We start from the raw sequence: 17,877 nt of genomic DNA on the forward strand, positions 1-17,877 counted from the left end.
GTACATCAATGAGCAAATAATGATGGCGCGGAATAAATTATTAATCCTGATTGGTCAGAATTTGTGACCTGGAGACAGGTCATCGAAAAAGGATCAATTCATCTTTTCTTTTCGTACTTTGCCTGCCAAAACGATTCGTTTCTGCCTTCTTGGAGAAATTTAGGATCTCGCTTACTAGGCCTAGGTAGCTACAAATAATTCGTTGCGCAATAGCTTTGTTTCAATTATATTATTTAGTTTAATGCCAGGTCTAACCTATTTAATTTATTATTATTTTTAGGCTACTTTAGGCCAGTTTTAAGCTAGAAACTAAAGAGGGCGACGTGTAGTAGGCTAGCCTTAGACTAGTTAGTAAAGGTACGATAGGAACCGGTATTCTCCAGTGGGGATCAGGGGATGTGTTTTGAATTTGGAAGAGGTCACTTCGCCCCTGTTTTACTAAACAAGAATTTCAAAGCATAGAGATATGAAATATTCTATGATCAAAGTTACCAAATAGCCTAGCTAAGCCTATGGTGTAGATAATTAATATTTTGATATTTTTTTTGTACTTCAATTATTATTATATTAGGGCGTAGCTAGAAATTAAATAAAATAATATATTAATATATACACTACACCTGTACTACAATTGGATCCTGCAATTCTAGCTAGTTAGATATTTAAATATAATCTACATTTAGGCCTAATGATTGGTAATCGATAATCAATACTAACAAATATTGTTTTTCCAGATTGTTATAATGGCCGGTAACTACTACTTTGTGATTGTTGGGCATCAAGACAACCCTGTGTTTGAATTAGATTTTAGTTCACAGGCCAAAGGAGGTGATATTAAGGTGCAAGCATTTCTCATACCATACTAGAACTACTTCTATACATGTTTTGATACAGAGAAATATTTTGATATCTCACACTCACACATGTTAATTTATTGAATGTGTCACAAGCACATACATAACCAGTAAAACCTTTTTAATTTTAGCCCTGTCAGTTATCAAGACAATTCAACCAATTTATGGAAACCATAAGAGTTTAAATAGACTTATTTCCAGCTATACTTACTTAATTTTGTTTTAACTTATTTATACAATATATCTTCTTTTTTTTTGTAGAAAGATGACCACAGACACTTGAACCAATTCATCGCCCATGCTGCCCTTGACCTTGTTGATGAACAAATGTGGAATACAAATAATATGTAAATACAACAAAAATAAAGTTAATCTTAAAAGTAATGAATGAATGAAATGCTTTTATTAATTGTTAATGAAAATTGTTTTTCATAATTCTTATATGTGGATGTCCAATCGCGAGCAACAATTTAAAATGTATTCTTGTTTTTATTCTTTTCAGGTATTTAAAAATTGTTGATAAATTTAATGAATGGTTTGTCTCTGCTTTTGTCACAGCTGGAGGTAATTTTTTTAATTTCATTTATATGGCGCTTTTTACCAAGCGCCTGACAGTACAAAACAAACATCAAACATCTTAAATAAAAAATGCAAGAAACACACGATACACAACATCAAAAACCTTGAATAATAAAAAAAAAAGATACACAAAAGGAAAGGTAATCAGGCCTGCCTGACGTCATCGGGCAAGTCAATTATTGCTGTTTACTTATTATAACTGTGTTGTGCATACTAGTCTATACAGAAGGCACCTTTGTCTTGAATTATTATACTGTCAAACCTCGAAAAGAAGCTTTGGGCCTCTTCTTTTTAGGACTCTTAGGTGGGCTTCTTTTCAAGATTACTTCTGCAAGCCAAGTGGTTGGCACTTCTTTTCGAGTTTTGAAGTGTTTTAATCGTAACAAACTGTGTTTGTTTCCTCCAGGCATCCGCTTTCTGATGTTACATGACGTAAAAAATGAAGATGGAATTAAGAATTTCTTTTCTGAAGTCTATGAGATTTTTATAAAGGTAAACAAAATTTATAGTACAATATTTTATAAATATGAATATTTTTCATCTTTCTATACAAAATTTTTTTTTTCTTTTCAGTATTCTATGAACCCATTTCATGATCCTGGGTCGCCAATAAAATCATCAGCTTTTGAGAAGAAATCGCAATATTTGGCCAAAAAGTTCCTCACCAGCTGACAATCAGCGATCGCAATCTAACCCACCGAGAGATATATATTATATAATATTCTATGTTGTTTTGTATGCTTATTTAAATGTATTATTATTATTGTGTACTACTTAATTTGGCCTGAATATTGAATGATAATCATTTTAAACTGACCGTTTTGAAAGGCAAGGCTTAAGGCTCTGTCTACACTATCAAACTAGTTTGACAATAAAGTGTGATGTACCCAAATATGGTAGTGATACACAATTTGTGGCCACATAAAGTTTGATAGATCTGAACAAACATTAATTGATTTAAAAATAATAGTAATAGTTATCATTAACAGGCAAATCTATATCCAGTATTTCATTAAGTTTCAATAAATGAATGTCATCACTGGGGCGAGGTATTCTTTTTTTACTGTATATTTTAATGTTTAAAGTTTAGTATTACTGTACTAGTCTATATTTAAATAATTTTTTTTAATTTGTTATTTTGAATATATGAAAATTTTTAAACTGATTTACACAAGCAATGAAATTCTATAAATGAATGAATTTTAGTTGAATGCTATATAAACTAAAAAAGACAGAAAATCCTGGCCTTTCTAAGAAGAATCATCGTGGTGGTGTAAATTGGTGTTTTTTTGTTTGTACAGTATATATTTTTTCCTTAATTTTTTTTTTGGTAACTGAATTATAAGGCCTATTAGTCAATATTGTATAAAATAATATGGTAATGGGTTAAACTTAAAACAATTAGAATTTTGGTTGTTTATTTACATTTCAATAATTGTTTGTTTTATATAATATAACGCTTAGAACTAGTAAAGTTTACTTAAAACAAACACATTTTCGTAGTCCATCACGCCGGGGTTTTTAAATTATTATTTCAGTTATAATGTTTTGTTTGGTAAACAATAATAAAAATATATGATAAAACACTAATATCATAAAACATAGTTATTCAAAACGTCCTTGATGCAGTTCAACGACGTAGACGCAACGCAAGTGAGCTTTCCAACATATCACACACACGTCGGGCACAGTTCATATAATAATGGTGCATCGCGCGAACGATTGGTCCGAAGTTAGGTTGCGTTCAAATGGGGGGGGGGGGGAGCCAACCAGCTAGCTTTACGCGGCCGCACGCGTATGCGCAGCGTTCCCATGGTCAGAATTACGCGTTTCCCACAAAACAAAAACGTATGTCACTGCACTATTAATTTTATTTTGCAAACAAAACAACATGACTTCTTTCCAAACAGACAAAAGCACTTTCATATCTACTCTTTATCTGTCCGATTTGGATTCAACTTTTGAGACGACAACTGACAATAGTACAGTTACTCGTATGTTGTCAGAAGCAACGAAAAATGCTGTTAAACTGAATAATAATTTGAAAAAGCTCTTGGGTGACCATCGCAAATTAGAGGAAACGTATTGCCGACGTTCTATATCTTCAAAACAGAATGTAACTGTTGATGATTTTATAGAATTTAATCCAAAACTTATGTCGACAAAACGATCAGGGAGGAATTTCCGTGAAATACGCACTGACGATGACGACCTGTACCTACGTCCGGTCTTACGTCACAAGGAGGAAGAATTAACAACAAATGTTACCATTCAACATGAAGATAAAGATTATATGTTTGATTGTGATTACACTTTAACAGATTTAAAGAAAAGACTAGCAAAATTTGAAGACGATTTGGAAGATTTTAAAGGAGTTAAAGAATCGTTTAATAAAAGAGTTAATCAACTCCAACGAAATGCTATTATTCGTGGTCGAACTTGGCGCGCTTTGCTCAACCAAAGAAATAAAAATGCAGACGATCAGAGGCCCGCCATTCAAGAACATCAAGCGTTAACGTTCAGACGACAATTCAAACTGTTTAAATATATTTACCCAGTTCTCAATAACTGTCTTTTAGTTGGTGAAATTGCGTTTCAACTAGAACGACAGATTTTAGCTTGTATCTTCCAAAGTGAACGTTTTTCGTATGGACACAACCTTAGAAACATTGAAAGTATGTTGAGAATTTTACCAAGGTACACGACAAATGATGCGATTCGAACTCGGTATGTTGACACCATGAGACTACTTCGTGGATATGGGTGGAGAACTACACATCATCCTACCTTTGTAAATGACGTAATACACTATTACGGGACTTTCCCTGATTTGGAGACAGCGCGAAGTTACGCATTGAAACAAGGTTACTTTTACTTCGGTACTTTTTTGACGTTCAAAGTAATGAGCATACTAATTTGGTTGATGAAAATACTACCGGTCAAATTAAATCCAAAGAACGAGATAAATGTGGTAGTTTCTTTGACTTTAAAAAGGATTCACAGTTTTAAAATACTCTTTCCTCCGATTCCCTATACTTTTTAGCATTCAGTATTTCTAAAACTAAATCATAGTTTTGTTGACATTTTCAGGTTGGACTACAATGGAAGACATCCGACTTGTTGTTCTTAAAAACGTAACAAATCCATTGATTCGCGACACACTGGTCATATTGGACTGCTTTGAAAATCTACTTCAGGATAACCAAATATTTCGATGGTAAAAATACTTTAAAAAGAAAATATATTAAAATATAGTTATTTTCAAACAAAATGTGTTTTCATTACTTGCACCACAAAGTTGACGTGTAATGTACAGGTACTAAAAGTCGTCCTAATATACAATTATTTATGCTGAAAAGAAAACAACCACAAACATGTACAGTATATTCAAATGGAATTTAAAAAACAAAGAATCACTACTTTTTTAATGAATTTGTTTTTATTTGCTTATTAATAATAATTATTTCAATACTGTATAGCATTTAGTTTGCTTTAAATCGGTATTATGCCTTGTTAGGAATAAGCAGCCTTGTTTTCGTATGCATATATCAATAAATCATCACTGCAACCATTAACTGTTAGATAGATAGTGTTTTACTGGAGCTACACTGCACAATTAATAATCGCTGTGGCTAAAGATACGGTACCGTATTCTAACTTCTGTTTACTAAAGGTACGGTAAAATTGCATTACGTCATAATCAGCCAATGGGGTGCTGGTACGTGTGTGACGTCATCGTATAAGGACTTTTGTTTTTTTTTCATATCATCGCGTCTGTTGCATGATATGTAGACAATTCCTGTCGGCGGCGCCAGGCTGCATGGATGTGTGTGTGCGCGCTGATCGGAGGGTTTTATTTTTATTCCAAATGGCCTATAGGCCTATATTTTTTATTAAACTTTGTTTACAATGGTGACCATAAACAACAAGCAAATGCGGACAATAAAGGGGCCCTCAAATACTATGATTTTTTAGACAGTAGCCCCAGGTCTGAGTCACAGAAATCAGCGCACACATGCAGCTGGCCCCAGCCTGGCATCGCTTTCCCTACACAAACAAACTCATAAAATGAGGTTATAGTACGTAGTAAGTAGGCCTAGGCCTCTTTTGAAACGGTTTTCTGTATTCTAGAATTAAAATCAACATGTTTTGGCTTTTCAATAATAATAACAGACGTAGGCTACATTTAGTTTTTGTCACACACGACGGCGATAATATAGAGATAAATGAAACATAAAGAAAATGCGGTTGATCACTGTTTTCCCGATATGAAAAAAATCCAAAGTCCTTATACGATGACGTCACACACGTACCAGCACCCCATTGGCTGGTTATGACGTAATGCAATTTTACCGTACCTTTAGTAAACAGAAGTTAGAATACGGTACCGTATCTTTAGCCACGGCGATTAATAATATTCTGAACCAGATTCTAAATAAAGTACTGTACTTTCAACTTTCTGTTGATAAATTCGCTCAGTCAGGTAAGTTAAATTTCAACTCTGTGTGTGGGTGTCTCCTCTCCCGATCTCGGTACCTAAATCTTATTGTTGTGGTTCATGCAATCATCAAATGGCAATGCCATTTGTTACATTTGTTTGGTCTGCTGATGAAATCAAACAAATACATTTTCTGTTTTTATTAAAATCAGACAGTAGGTAGTTCTGTACGAAGGGCTACATTGCTTGTTGACGTTCTAATAATTGTTGAAATCGTTGGGTGACTGTGAAAGTTGTGTCAATAAACCGCTCTACACAGTTAGTTAGGCACGTTTCCGTCTTAGAGTCCAGCTTAGCCCCTGCTTTGTCCACGCATTTATCCCAGCACACGTCCGTAAACTGATGGATCTGGGCCTGGAATTTAGCTTTCTGGCTTTCCATGGCGAGAAATTCCTGTAATTCTGCATCAGCGCCTGCACCACCTCCTACACTACCGGCACTATTTGCACCAAATGCTGATGAATCAAAAGACATCTTACAAATTTTCGAAAGTTAAACAAAAACGAAATTTTAGTACAAAAATACTCGAGCGTTTAAAAAACGTGGTGGCTTGATTGCACGCTTCATCGATTTAGCTTCAGAACAATAGAGGGCTTTTTAAACAAAAGCGGAACATTCAAATCTGGGTTACGCATGCGCATTCATTGTAAACAACAACAAACTGGAGATCAATGAACATGAACAGAAGAGATTGGCAGTCAAATTCCCTCTTCTTTTCAGTCATTTATTTATTATCAGATATAACTAGAGGTATTACAGGTAATTATAAAATCATTAACGAATGTAGGTTTATGTGTCAGAGCAGCTGTAATTATGTAGGCCTGTTTTCTAGGCTAGGCTAGCTAATTAAATTACCGTTTGGGGGCGCTATTCATCAGTGATTCTAACATCGCGATAGAAAATAGTTCCACGACTAAGAAAGATACCCAATTGGTTTTTGTTGTATTGTGCGGAAGGATATCGCAATTTGACCGAATTACTTCCAAATAACGCTCGAGAAATAAATTCCCAATCTATATTGGCTTTTCAGAGAGCGTGATTTGATCCAGTAGAAGTTTTTTGTTTACATCAAATATTTCGGTGCTTTTTAAGAATAGAAAGGAAATCGTTTCAAGTTTTTAGGTTAATGTGTTCGTCTTCTTCAGGTTTTAAAGTATAAAGGTAGGTAAATCATAAATAATATTATTGTGACTGCTAAATATAATAGATGCCTTTAAACATTACTTTTTTGTTGCCTTTGTCATATTGCTGAGCTAGGCTCAGTATTGAGGGCGCCCTTGTTAATTTTACAGAGGCTACACGCCCGGTAAACAATGTTTTCCCCGCTGGCTACCATGTTGTATGAGCCCTATACTTAGGCCTAGCGATACAATATCAATGAAACATAATTTGTCATAGAATCTCTATCAGCTGATAATAATTAAGAAATATAATATAATTACATAATAAATTATAATCATAATAATACATAATAGCAATTGTCAAGTATAATTTTAAAGGAATAGGCCTAGGCCTAATAATAATAAGAGTTTTTAATTATAAACATTTTATTTTCATTCGCAACTAAATTATTCAATAATATTTTATATGTATAGCATAACAACACCATGGTATTCACTCTAAGAATCTATCGTTACAATTGTATTATTTTTACTTTAATTTACAGGATTGAAATGTTTATTCGGATGCGATAGGGAGGATCGGAAGATGCCGTTTGTAAACTTGATGGTCAACACATTACTAATGCCGATGGTGCTGTCCTTGAAATGCGAGATGTTTAATAATAGATTAAATAATAATTATAATAATATTAGTCATTTTGGAATTTTTGATATAATAATAATATTGCACAATAATTTAATGTAAAATTCGCAAATTATCTAGATTTTTTAGTCTATATGCTTTCTTATTAGTATATTACCTCCTGTGACCTTTAACAGTGACCTTGGATGATGACTGTTGAACTTTACGTATTACATAATTAAATATTTATAATAATAAGTTCATGTGACGTTATATTTAATAATGAAAATAAACATATACAGTAAATAAATGGTCTAAAAATGCGTTATTTTTATACTGTAAGGGACACGTATAATATATAATAAAAATAAAAGGAATTTGCTCCAACAAAAGGCGTCATTAATATTATAATATCTCCGCTAATACTGGTCCGATTTACATAATTTTTGTATTAAAATGATTCATGCAGTTATGCCTTTCTTTTAAACATAATTATAAAGACCTGTGAGACACTTCTAATATTTATGTTTGAAGCTAGCTAGGCTAGGCCAGATGAGTCCAGTCAGCAGGAAGATTGTTCCAGTCCAGGCATAGGCCTACTCATACTGTATTTATCAGCAAAGCAGGGTCAGAATAGGGGGAGCTTCACTTCATGAATGGGTGATTGAAATGAGAGTGACAGATTCTGGTCGGATAGTCTGACATTGGATCCATGCGATTTTGTCTTGTTGATAGACCTAGGTAGACCATTATTACGCTTCGTTAATCCAGCAGACTTCTTCTAAAACCTGGACCCCGTTCCAGAACTCGGTTTTACGGTGATCGTGCTTTCGCTGTCGCAGCCCCAAAACTCTGGAACACTCTACCCCTCGAAATACGCTCATCAAAATCTGTAATCACATTTAAAACTAAACTCAAAACTCATCTCTTCAGAGAAGCATAATCACACGCTACTACTTGCACAGATTTTGGAAAACACAGCGCTTTGAAACCTTTGTCTCTTGCGCTTTATAAATGTTATTTATTATTATTATTTATTATTATTTACTAGTTCGTTACTTAGGACTTTTTCTCATTCTCACATATTCACAGATTTCCTATGCATATCTTTCATTTTTTGTTGTCACTACTGACTGAAACATTAATTAAACAAAGAACTCTTGTTTTTTAAATTACAGTAAACTATGGCCAGTCCTGCAATCCCATCAAGCAAGCTGACCAGCGAGCATTATGAAGAACAGATTCGTAACTTGGAAAGGGAACAAGCTAAAATACTGGGAATAGATGCACAGCGTAGAAATGATGAAAGTCTATCATCTGTTGCTAAAGCCTCACATGTGCCTAAGGGGATGGTGAGCCATACACTTCTGCAGATGAAGGATCAAGTTAGTCTTCAGGAGGATGCATTGAAAGCCTTTCAGAATGAACTGACAATCAAATCTGCTGAGATGGAGAAACTTAAAGCCTCTTTTGAAAGTCCGGTAAATATGACAAAGCCATTTACCACAGTGCCATAAACAACAAATGGCACTGTGGTAAAAGGATGTCTACTATAAAAAAGTAAATAAATGTCTACTATAATTGTAGGCAATCACAATTTGATAATGCTCTATTTTCAATGTTAACAGTATGTTTCCACTATGTTTCCACTAATTGTCAATGTTCGTGTTTTTTTACAGGATTTTTCCAGATTTACTGATACATCACTGCCAGTAGCTTCTACAACCGTCAGACCACCTGATGTTTTACAATTAAGGTTTCGTATTGTTTTAAAAGATTCTAATTAGTCTCTGCTGAAATGTTTGTAACTATGTTATGTGATGATGAATGGTGCTTACAGTTAGATAATTGATGACATACATTCAAGTTTCATAACATTAGTTTCTAGACTTTGACATAAAAAATAATAATGTATGTACAGTGCAATAACAAAATAATACTAGGCAGATGCCCTGGAAGATGAAAAAAAAACATCTTGTGTTGCGCGAGTCTTAAAAAAATAATTGAATTAAAAAAGAATAAATAAATAGACAGTATGGAAAAGACATTATTGTATTAGTTTATGATGTTGACAGAAAAGGATAATTTATCCAATCCTCATTTTTTATTTGATCCCCATACAGACGTGCACTTGAGCAAAAAACAAAAGAGAACGAAATGCTTCAAAACAGACTGGATGCCAGCAAGGCTGCTGCCAGAACCATCACAAGTGCAGGATACGGTACAGACAGGAGTCTCAGCATTCCAAGAAGTCTAGCAAGGTCAAGGTCATTGACCTCATTCCCTAACACCCACAGCGCTGTTGATGTCAACATGTTACCTTTTATTCCATTCCATCAATCACATGAAAAAGAGTAAGTATTCATTTTTACTAACTAACTGATGTATAGCCACAAGAAAGAAAAGAGAACAATCTTTGTTCAAGCCACATGGTTGTCAAATGCCTCTGTGAAAAAGTGGTCAGGTTAAAACCCTCTAACCGTACTGGTAGCTACGACCCTATAACTTAGCAAGCTCGTCTTTATTTGTTTCCTGTATTTGTTATTATCTATACTTTTTTATAATTGCTTTATAGTTACATTTTAACTAGATTTAGTATATTTTTGTTTCCAACAGAGTCCTAGAACAAAAGTTACATCATTCTCAACTACATATTGATCGACTTACTAACAAACTTAAAGAGGTAAGGCTAAGAAAATGTTTATAATTCAGTATTCGATGATAAGATAATCACAAAGACAAACAAACAACAAATATACACAAGATGAACAGTCTTATTACAAGTATTTATAGTGAAGTTGTTCGGTCATAAAAACAAAAATCCTGGCATCTGACAGGATTTGAACCCAGCATCCAAGCTATACAAGCTTTAACACCATGTTACATAATAAGATAAATTACTTTGCTTTCTTTCATCATAATGTAGCTTACAGAGGTGTCTGAGCAACAAAAATCAAATTTCCGGCAAGCTATTGAGGATTTGCAGACTAAATTAACTGAAACTGTCGTTGGCAGAGATTCACTTCTTGACATGAGGTTTGTTTGTGCTCAAATCAAAAACAAAATATTCATACAAAGAATGAACATCTCTCCTATTATTTATTAAAGTAAAATCACTTAAATTTTACTTATTTTTTAGAAAAACAGAAGCTGATGAGCAAGGAAAGATGATCAAGAAACTACAAGAATCGTTAAAAGAGGCTGAAGAAAATGCTAAGAAAAATGACCAGGTTGGTCTAAACCATCAGCTACTGTTTTGACTTGATTAATTTCCCATCTAGATTTTAGCTCAAATGTCCAGTAGGTATGACATGCCATGTGTGTCAAAATATTTTTTGTTTATGAAAGTTAAGCCAAATCATTGATAAATTTAATTTATTGGTAGGCCTGCCGTGAGTCAACCTCCAAGGTGGAGGTACTACAGAGCAGTCTGACAACATCTAACGCTGTCATAGGCCAGATTAGACATCAAGCACAAGCAGAAAACGACCGCAGAGGCAAAGAAATTCTCACAAAAGACATCCTAGATGAAAACGATGTCTGTAATATTTCTACTATTCTTCAGATGCTGTTTGAAAATTCACAGAAAGAGATTAAAGAGTTACGAGAGACATTAGAAGAACGAACAGCAAAGTTTAATAATGAACGTGAAACCTATGAAACACAGCTACAAACTATACAAACAGAATCCAGGAACAAGTAAGTTTAGTTTATTTTGAATTATAATTTTACCTCATTTACTTAATTCTACCTTAATTTTACCTTTAAATGCATACATTTTTTGTTAGAATCAACCAGTTATCAGAAGAACATGAAAAGCAAATGAATGCTGCCACCGAGAGAGCAATGAATGCAAGAAAACAATCGCTTAGTCTCCAATCCCAGCTGACTCAGTTACAGTAAGTTGAAAATATTGGAAATATTTTGATATATGGCACATTCATTGGTTGGAATATGGTGATGTTGTTAGATATGTATTTTTAATTTATAGTATTTTCTTTACGTTTGGTTTTCAGAGAAATGATGCAGGAGAAACTGGACCAGAGAGAACAAACTGTAAAGACTTTAGAACAACAGTTAACACAAGTTAAGAAAAGTGACCAAGATCTGTTGTCCAGTTGGTCTCAGAGGGTATGTTAAGAAAATACTTCAATCATTACAAATTTCTTTGAGTTCTGTGAAAATGTGTCCTATTCCAGTAAAAAAAAACTTTTTTTATTTCGCAGAATAACAATTTAAGCGCTGAGACTGAACGATATCGAAATCAAGTAAAAAGTTTGGAAGACGAGCGGAATAGTCTTCAAGCAAAATTGTTGGAACTTACAGAACAAGTTGATAAGCAAAAGGTAGTAACAGTATATACAAGTGCACACCAAAATACATGGTCCCTTTCCATGGTGAATCACTGTTTGTGTGATAACATTTGAGTTCAGACTCTAGTTTATTATATAACTTCTTTGGTAAAGCTAAATTCCATCTTCTTCTCTACAGGATGCTCTTTATCGAGCTGAAGAGGAGATTTCTTCTGGCAGAGAACAGAACAACAGATTGTGGACAATGGAAGAAGAGAATAACAAACGATGTGAAGACATCCAGGCACAGCTGGAGAATAAACTGATAGAGATTGCTGACTTGCATCGAAATATTGAAAGTATAAGGGAGGAGTCTAAGAAAGATCTAATGGAAAAGGTTTGTATAGAGTATACAATAAATAGAATATGGCATTGCAGGTTGGTGGTTAACATACTTGCTTAGAATCCTGTGTTCAAATCCTGTCACAATACCAAAATTGTCCTCATGGCCAAAAATAGGACCACTACTGAAGCCTGACACAAGAGTAGTATATAAAACTTTTTTGTTTATTTAATGCATGCATGTCAAAATTATAAGTATTTTTATATGATAGTATTTTTTTTTATAATTCTTTTTCAAGCTCTCTGTAATTTTGATTTTGTGCATTATAGGTGAATTCTTTAGAGAAAGATTTACAGCAGTCAGCACAAGACCAAGCCAGCGACTTAATTACAAAATACCAAGATTTATTGCAGATGTACCAGAGACAAACCGAGGAAAAAGAGCAACAGAAGACTACCTTGGATAACCTTCTAGAGCATAGAACTCGGACAGAGGCAGGCTTAGCTGAGGCTCAAACAGAACTTACAAAATGCAACGTGGAAAGTGAACAGTTTAGACGCAATCTTGAAGAAAAAGAACAAGACTTTGAGATCTTGAAACAAGAGCGTGATCATTACTTTAATCTCTTGAAAGAAAGGAATGAAGAAGTGAGCAAGTTAAAAACACTAAATGATCAAATGAACATCCAGATGAAGGAAGGAGAGAAGCACTTTGAAGATTTTCGAAAACAGAATGAAAACTTGTCACAGTGGGTAGAGATGAACAGTAAAAAAACAAATGATGTACAGGAAGAGAAGGAACAACTCATAAAGTTGTTAGAGGAAAAGAATTTTAGTAATCAGGAGTTAAAAAGGACAAATGAAGATTTTAGAAAAAGGTTGAAAGCAAGTGATAAAAAACTGGGTTTGCTTAACAATGAGAATGAAGATTTGAAATTGACATTAGAAGAGAAAAATAAAGAAAATGATGATGCACTAAAAGAGAAGGAAAAAATGTTTATTGAGTTAAAAGAATCCAGATATGAGGTAATAACATTTACTAAATTGGAAATACTATTTGTGTATTTCCTCCCTGTGTGCTCACATTATGTGCACCATATGCTTTGTTCACTTCCATATGTTTTGAAAAATGCTTAAAGTACCTGTCACACCATACAGCCTAGACTTGCGGCAATGCCCAAGTCTGTAGTTATTGTCTTTTTCATGTTAGTCCACCTGTCGGCTTTTTAATTTTTGTCCAAACAAGCTCAATGTATGAGCTTCATATCAGTATCAGTTCATGTATGAAACGCCATATGTGCCAAATTTTTTATCTTTTTACTAATATTGAGTCAAAACTTTGTCTATAACCTAGACTACATACAGCATAATATTGAATCAGTAAAATAGTGAATATTTATCATCCAATCAGGTTGCTTCTTTGACCGAGGAAACTGATAGACAGAAGTCAGAAATTAAAGTTATAAGTAAAAGAATCAACGAAGACAAGCAGAGGTACAGAGCTAAGATTGTTGCTTTAGATAATGAGCTCAATGCTGTTCATAGCGCCCTCACAGCAAGCAAGTCCGCAGATGCAAAAGGCAAGTGCGTTTTCTTATTGACACTGATTGTTAAAAGCAGTCTTGTAATCTATCTTTGTAAACTCCATTCTTCTATTCTCTTTTATACAGCAATGCAAATGGCTGAAAACATGCACCAGGATATGACATCAAAAAGGTCCCAGATCGACTCTCTGATAAGCAAGGTTCATTGGCTAGAGGAAAGTCTAGAGGCAGCACGCAATGTAAACTTTTATAAATTGAAACACTCAAAAACTTAATTGTTCTCACAAATTCCTTTGAATTTTCTAAATTTTATTTTAAACTTTCTAGAAAAACCAGTATTTAGGCTGACTTCAAAGTTGACACATACTATTCTACTATTATTATTATTGTAAACTTGTTTTTAAATATCATTGATTTCAGGATAACAAAACGACAGAAGCAACCAAGGACAAGTATCATTTACGATGTTCTAGGCTTGCTGAGGAGCTGGAGAAACTTGGCCTTGAGTTAGAAGAAGTAAGGCACCAACACAGCAAGCAGACAGCGTACGTCACAAAACTAGAAATAGCCTTAGACAAGGTACTTTTACTTATTTTCACCTCTTGCTTTCAAAGTAATTTGGCTTTTACAGAGCAGCTTTCTTCTATCTAGCATCTTCCTGGAAAGTTGTTTCATAACAAATTAATGGTAGATCTGTGAATTTCTTTAGGCCGCTTCACTGCATGCTGACGTGAAAACAGCAGCAGAAAACCAAGAACAAGAGATGACAAGAACCAAACTGAGATATAGCCTGGAAATAAAAGTATGTTTACTTTCCTAATTAGCTTTCCTTGGGAAGTATTTTCATGAATTAGACACTTATTTCCAACCATGTTTTCATTGGCTCCTCATTACTAACTTACATTTGGATTATTATTGTGTTTCTAGGAGTTGCAACAAGCCTTAGAAGCCGTTACAAAAACAAATAAATCTCTAAGCCAATCTTCTAAGAGAGATCCAGTAAAGGAATCTAGGACTAAAACATCAAGACCAACATCGGCCAGAATGGAAGAATCAAAGAAGCCAGAAAGAAAAGTTGTAAAAAAATCAGACTTTTCTTCTAAGAAAGACAAAGTATGTCATGTTAACATGAACTATGTTTAATGAGACCAGGGAAGAGTGAGATTAAATCTGTTACTTCTTCACTATACTTTCTGAACCAATAACAGAATATTGTATACTAGTGCAATGCATTATAAATTATTCTTTCATTTTTATTAGAAGGTGGATAGCGACATGAATAGTGAACTGAGACAGCTGCTTGGCGAGATGAAGACGATGTTGTCAAATGGAATGGTAAACCAACAAAGAGAACCTCCTAATACAAACCAGAGCAACTCACAACATAATGCTAGGTACTGTTCAACAGTTTTAAATTCTGTACCTTATAGCATTACACCATTCTGAACTTGGATTAATCTGCCATTTATATACCTTGCTAAAGAGACATTTAGAGTCAATCTAGTCAAAGTAGAAAACATTAGGCTTAAACTCACAATCAGTATCAGTACATGTATATATCTTTATTCATCCCTCATGGGGCAATTAACAAACGAAGGAAATGGATTACATCAGCTTACAATAAAAAGTACAAATTGGATTTGCCTACTTTCTGTGTAAAAATATATACAAATATATTTAAATACAATGTCAACAGGTTTATTGCTTGAACTCACCAATACACTTGTTATGTTTTAGTAATAGTTCAACTTCGATTGATGAAAAATATACCAGGCCAAGCTCAAGAGGCTTGCCAACTGATAGATACCAGCAGACAAAGAATGAACCTATTCTTCGTTCAGCAACTCCACCAGAAAGACTAACCGGTATTATATTCGAATCAATATTTCACAACAGAGTCAACTTTATAAGCAATTTTCTTTTAAAAATGTGTGAAAAATTGTTAATAGGGTCAACCAAGCATTTAACTTGTAACAGTCACCATCATAGAAATATTATAAAGCTCTGTCTAGACTATCAAACTAGTTTGACAAATATGGTAGTGATATGACATCATCATGTCCATATATGGGCACATTACATTTTTTGTCACATAAAGTTTGATAGTGTAGACAGAGCTTTAACTACAGTACATTTACACTTCAATTTGAATTTCTTTTCAGATTTTAGCTCTCCATTACATGCATCATCACCATTCCACCACCCAGTAGATTCAACAACAGATGTCCACAGCCAGCCTAGGACAACCCAGCTATCCCCTGTTGAGAAGCTACTGCTCCAACAGCCCAACAGGCAGACAACATTCCATCATAGGTCAGGGAAAAGCAGGGCTCAACGAAAGTATGATGGATACCATGAGAAGGCTTACTGGGACAGTGATGAAACATCCACAAGCATAACCAACTCTGATACAGGTAACCTACTAAAAGCATGTAATAAAACAGGTTTAGACCTGCTTCTGAGTGGTACAAGTAACATATCTTTTAATATTTCTGCATGCTTGATATAATAAATGTTTAAATATATGATTGAAAATTATTGCAGAAATGCAGGCAAGAAATCAACAATATTCATTAAAGAAACTTGAAGAGCGTTTACAAAGTTTATCAAAGATTGGTGGGAATTTAAAAGATGGAAATGAAGGTATGTATAATTACTACAATACAGTAACATCTGGAATTTTTTTGTTTTATATATTTCTGTAATTTTTGTTGTGCCAACATTTAATAAATTAAATCAAACATTTTATGAATCAGTACATCAAGTATTGATTTCTCATGTTGCAATGTTAAATGTTACATTTGGTAATTCAGATGTCATACACTATTTCTAATGTCCTTGAATGTGTTTATTATAGCAATGGCGTCACTGATTCAAAACCAGGGATTGAAACTGAAACAATGTCGACAACATGAAATGCAATTAAAAACGAAGAAGGAGATTCGATGACAAGCAAGAACGTTCAATTATAAATGTTTCCTGAAATTTAGTGAAAGAGGGAGTGGGGGGAGGGGAAGTAGTTCTAGTGGTGATGGTTTACACATAAATATTACATAACACATTTATAAGTGCAGTTTAAATTTATTTCTCTACACTAAGCATTTTATACATACAGTATATACATTTCTGAGGAAAAGAGAAAAAGTCTAAACTAAATGTTAAAAATAGATGAGAAAACTTGCAATAAAGTCTATTAATCAAATTGATCCAAATTTAGTTTAGAACCGTAATCTTATGCTTGATATAGCTTGGTTCCTACTTGGATGCAATGCAATTAGGAGGTAGGCGCAATGCAAGTGAGTTGACCAATCACAAACGAGAGTTCAGTTGATCCATTGGGTTGTGATTGGTCAAATTACTTATTACTAATTTGCATGTGTTGCATTTTAAGTGAGAACCAGGCTTATGCAGATGGCCTATTATAATTGTACAGTACTTACACTTAGCAGTATTAATAATATTTAGTTTATAAATAATTAATATTGATTATAATCATAATATATTACCTATAAAATCTACTTGTTCTCTGTTCATTACATAGTTCAGGTAATTATGTAGAAAACTACGTCTATGCAAACATTAATAAATCTTCCACAAACAGGAAATTTAAATATAAAAACAATATGATATTGAAACTATGCAATCTTTTACATTTCATTATGACCAGGCTGCTTTACTGATTTTTATCCAGAGACAAGACAAGTTTGCAAAACTGTACAGCATACAACTTTTTTTATAAATAAAATGATGTACTATTTAATGATAATGTACTATTATAATGATGTACTATTTAATGATAATGTACTATATAATGATGTACTATATACTAGAGTAAAAGCAGTTCTTCCAAAAGTAAAGCATTGTATATAATTAACTTATTTTGGTAATTTACTTATAATTCTTACCTAAGTGGGGTTATATTAATTTTTTCAACTTATAGTTACAATGTTTAAAAAAATATAATGCACTTATACTAGAGTAAAAGCAGTTCTTCCAAAAGCAAAGCATTGTATATAATTAACTTA

General features: G+C 33.6%; 3 protein-coding genes across 4 annotated transcripts; all 3 read left to right on the forward strand.

Moving 5' to 3' along the window:
- The first annotated feature begins 90 nt into the window (after positions 1-90).
- On the forward strand, positions 91-3,023 carry LOC140050309 (trafficking protein particle complex subunit 2-like). Its single transcript, XM_072095438.1, has 6 exons — positions 91-184; positions 735-839; positions 1,116-1,201; positions 1,357-1,418; positions 1,840-1,925; positions 2,007-3,023. Exons 2-6 carry the CDS (start codon positions 744-746, stop codon positions 2,103-2,105), a joined length of 429 nt encoding a protein of 142 aa, XP_071951539.1. The 5' UTR covers positions 91-184; positions 735-743; the 3' UTR covers positions 2,106-3,023.
- A 284-nt stretch (positions 3,024-3,307) lies between these two features.
- Positions 3,308-4,721, forward strand: LOC140050308 (uncharacterized). Its single transcript, XM_072095437.1, has one exon. The coding sequence runs from the start codon at positions 3,325-3,327 to the stop codon at positions 4,474-4,476; it is 1,152 nt and encodes a 383-aa protein (XP_071951538.1). The 5' UTR covers positions 3,308-3,324; the 3' UTR covers positions 4,477-4,721.
- A 1,954-nt stretch (positions 4,722-6,675) lies between these two features.
- Positions 6,676-16,853, forward strand: LOC140050311 (uncharacterized). Of its 2 annotated transcripts, none has more exons than XM_072095439.1 (23): positions 6,676-6,690; positions 8,853-9,155; positions 9,354-9,430; positions 9,798-10,028; positions 10,291-10,357; positions 10,601-10,710; positions 10,814-10,904; positions 11,060-11,373; positions 11,463-11,573; positions 11,691-11,805; positions 11,901-12,020; positions 12,166-12,363; positions 12,639-13,334; positions 13,720-13,888; positions 13,979-14,091; positions 14,273-14,431; positions 14,562-14,654; positions 14,780-14,965; positions 15,113-15,246; positions 15,590-15,717; positions 16,015-16,266; positions 16,397-16,495; positions 16,710-16,853. In XM_072095439.1, exons 2-23 carry the CDS (start codon positions 8,859-8,861, stop codon positions 16,799-16,801), a joined length of 3,852 nt encoding a protein of 1,283 aa, XP_071951540.1. In that variant the 5' UTR covers positions 6,676-6,690; positions 8,853-8,858; the 3' UTR covers positions 16,802-16,853. The 2 variants fall into 2 exon arrangements, with proteins under 2 accessions (XP_071951540.1, XP_071951541.1); XM_072095440.1 differs by having other exon boundaries at positions 14,780-14,929.
- Positions 16,854-17,877: the final 1,024 nt, after the last annotated feature.

Source organism: Antedon mediterranea, chromosome 5 (genome assembly GCF_964355755.1).
Source record: "Antedon mediterranea chromosome 5, ecAntMedi1.1, whole genome shotgun sequence".
Lineage (NCBI taxonomy): Eukaryota > Metazoa > Echinodermata > Crinoidea > Comatulida > Antedonidae > Antedon > Antedon mediterranea.

Coding starts and splice junctions, on each gene's coding strand:
- LOC140050309 (XM_072095438.1), top strand. CDS start 744: ATGGCCGGTAACTACTACTTTGTGATTGTTGGGCATCAAGACAACCCT. Junction 840..1,115: donor CCAAAGGAGGTGATATTAAG/GTGCAAGCATTT, acceptor TTTTTTTTGTAG/AAAGATGACCACAGACACTT. Junction 1,926..2,006: donor TCTATGAGATTTTTATAAAG/GTAAACAAAATT, acceptor TTTTCTTTTCAG/TATTCTATGAACCCATTTCA.
- LOC140050308 (XM_072095437.1), top strand. CDS start 3,325: ATGACTTCTTTCCAAACAGACAAAAGCACTTTCATATCTACTCTTTAT.
- LOC140050311 (XM_072095439.1), top strand. CDS start 8,859: ATGGCCAGTCCTGCAATCCCATCAAGCAAGCTGACCAGCGAGCATTAT. Junction 11,574..11,690: donor TCCCAGCTGACTCAGTTACA/GTAAGTTGAAAA, acceptor TTTGGTTTTCAG/AGAAATGATGCAGGAGAAAC. Junction 14,655..14,779: donor GATATAGCCTGGAAATAAAA/GTATGTTTACTT, acceptor TTGTGTTTCTAG/GAGTTGCAACAAGCCTTAGA.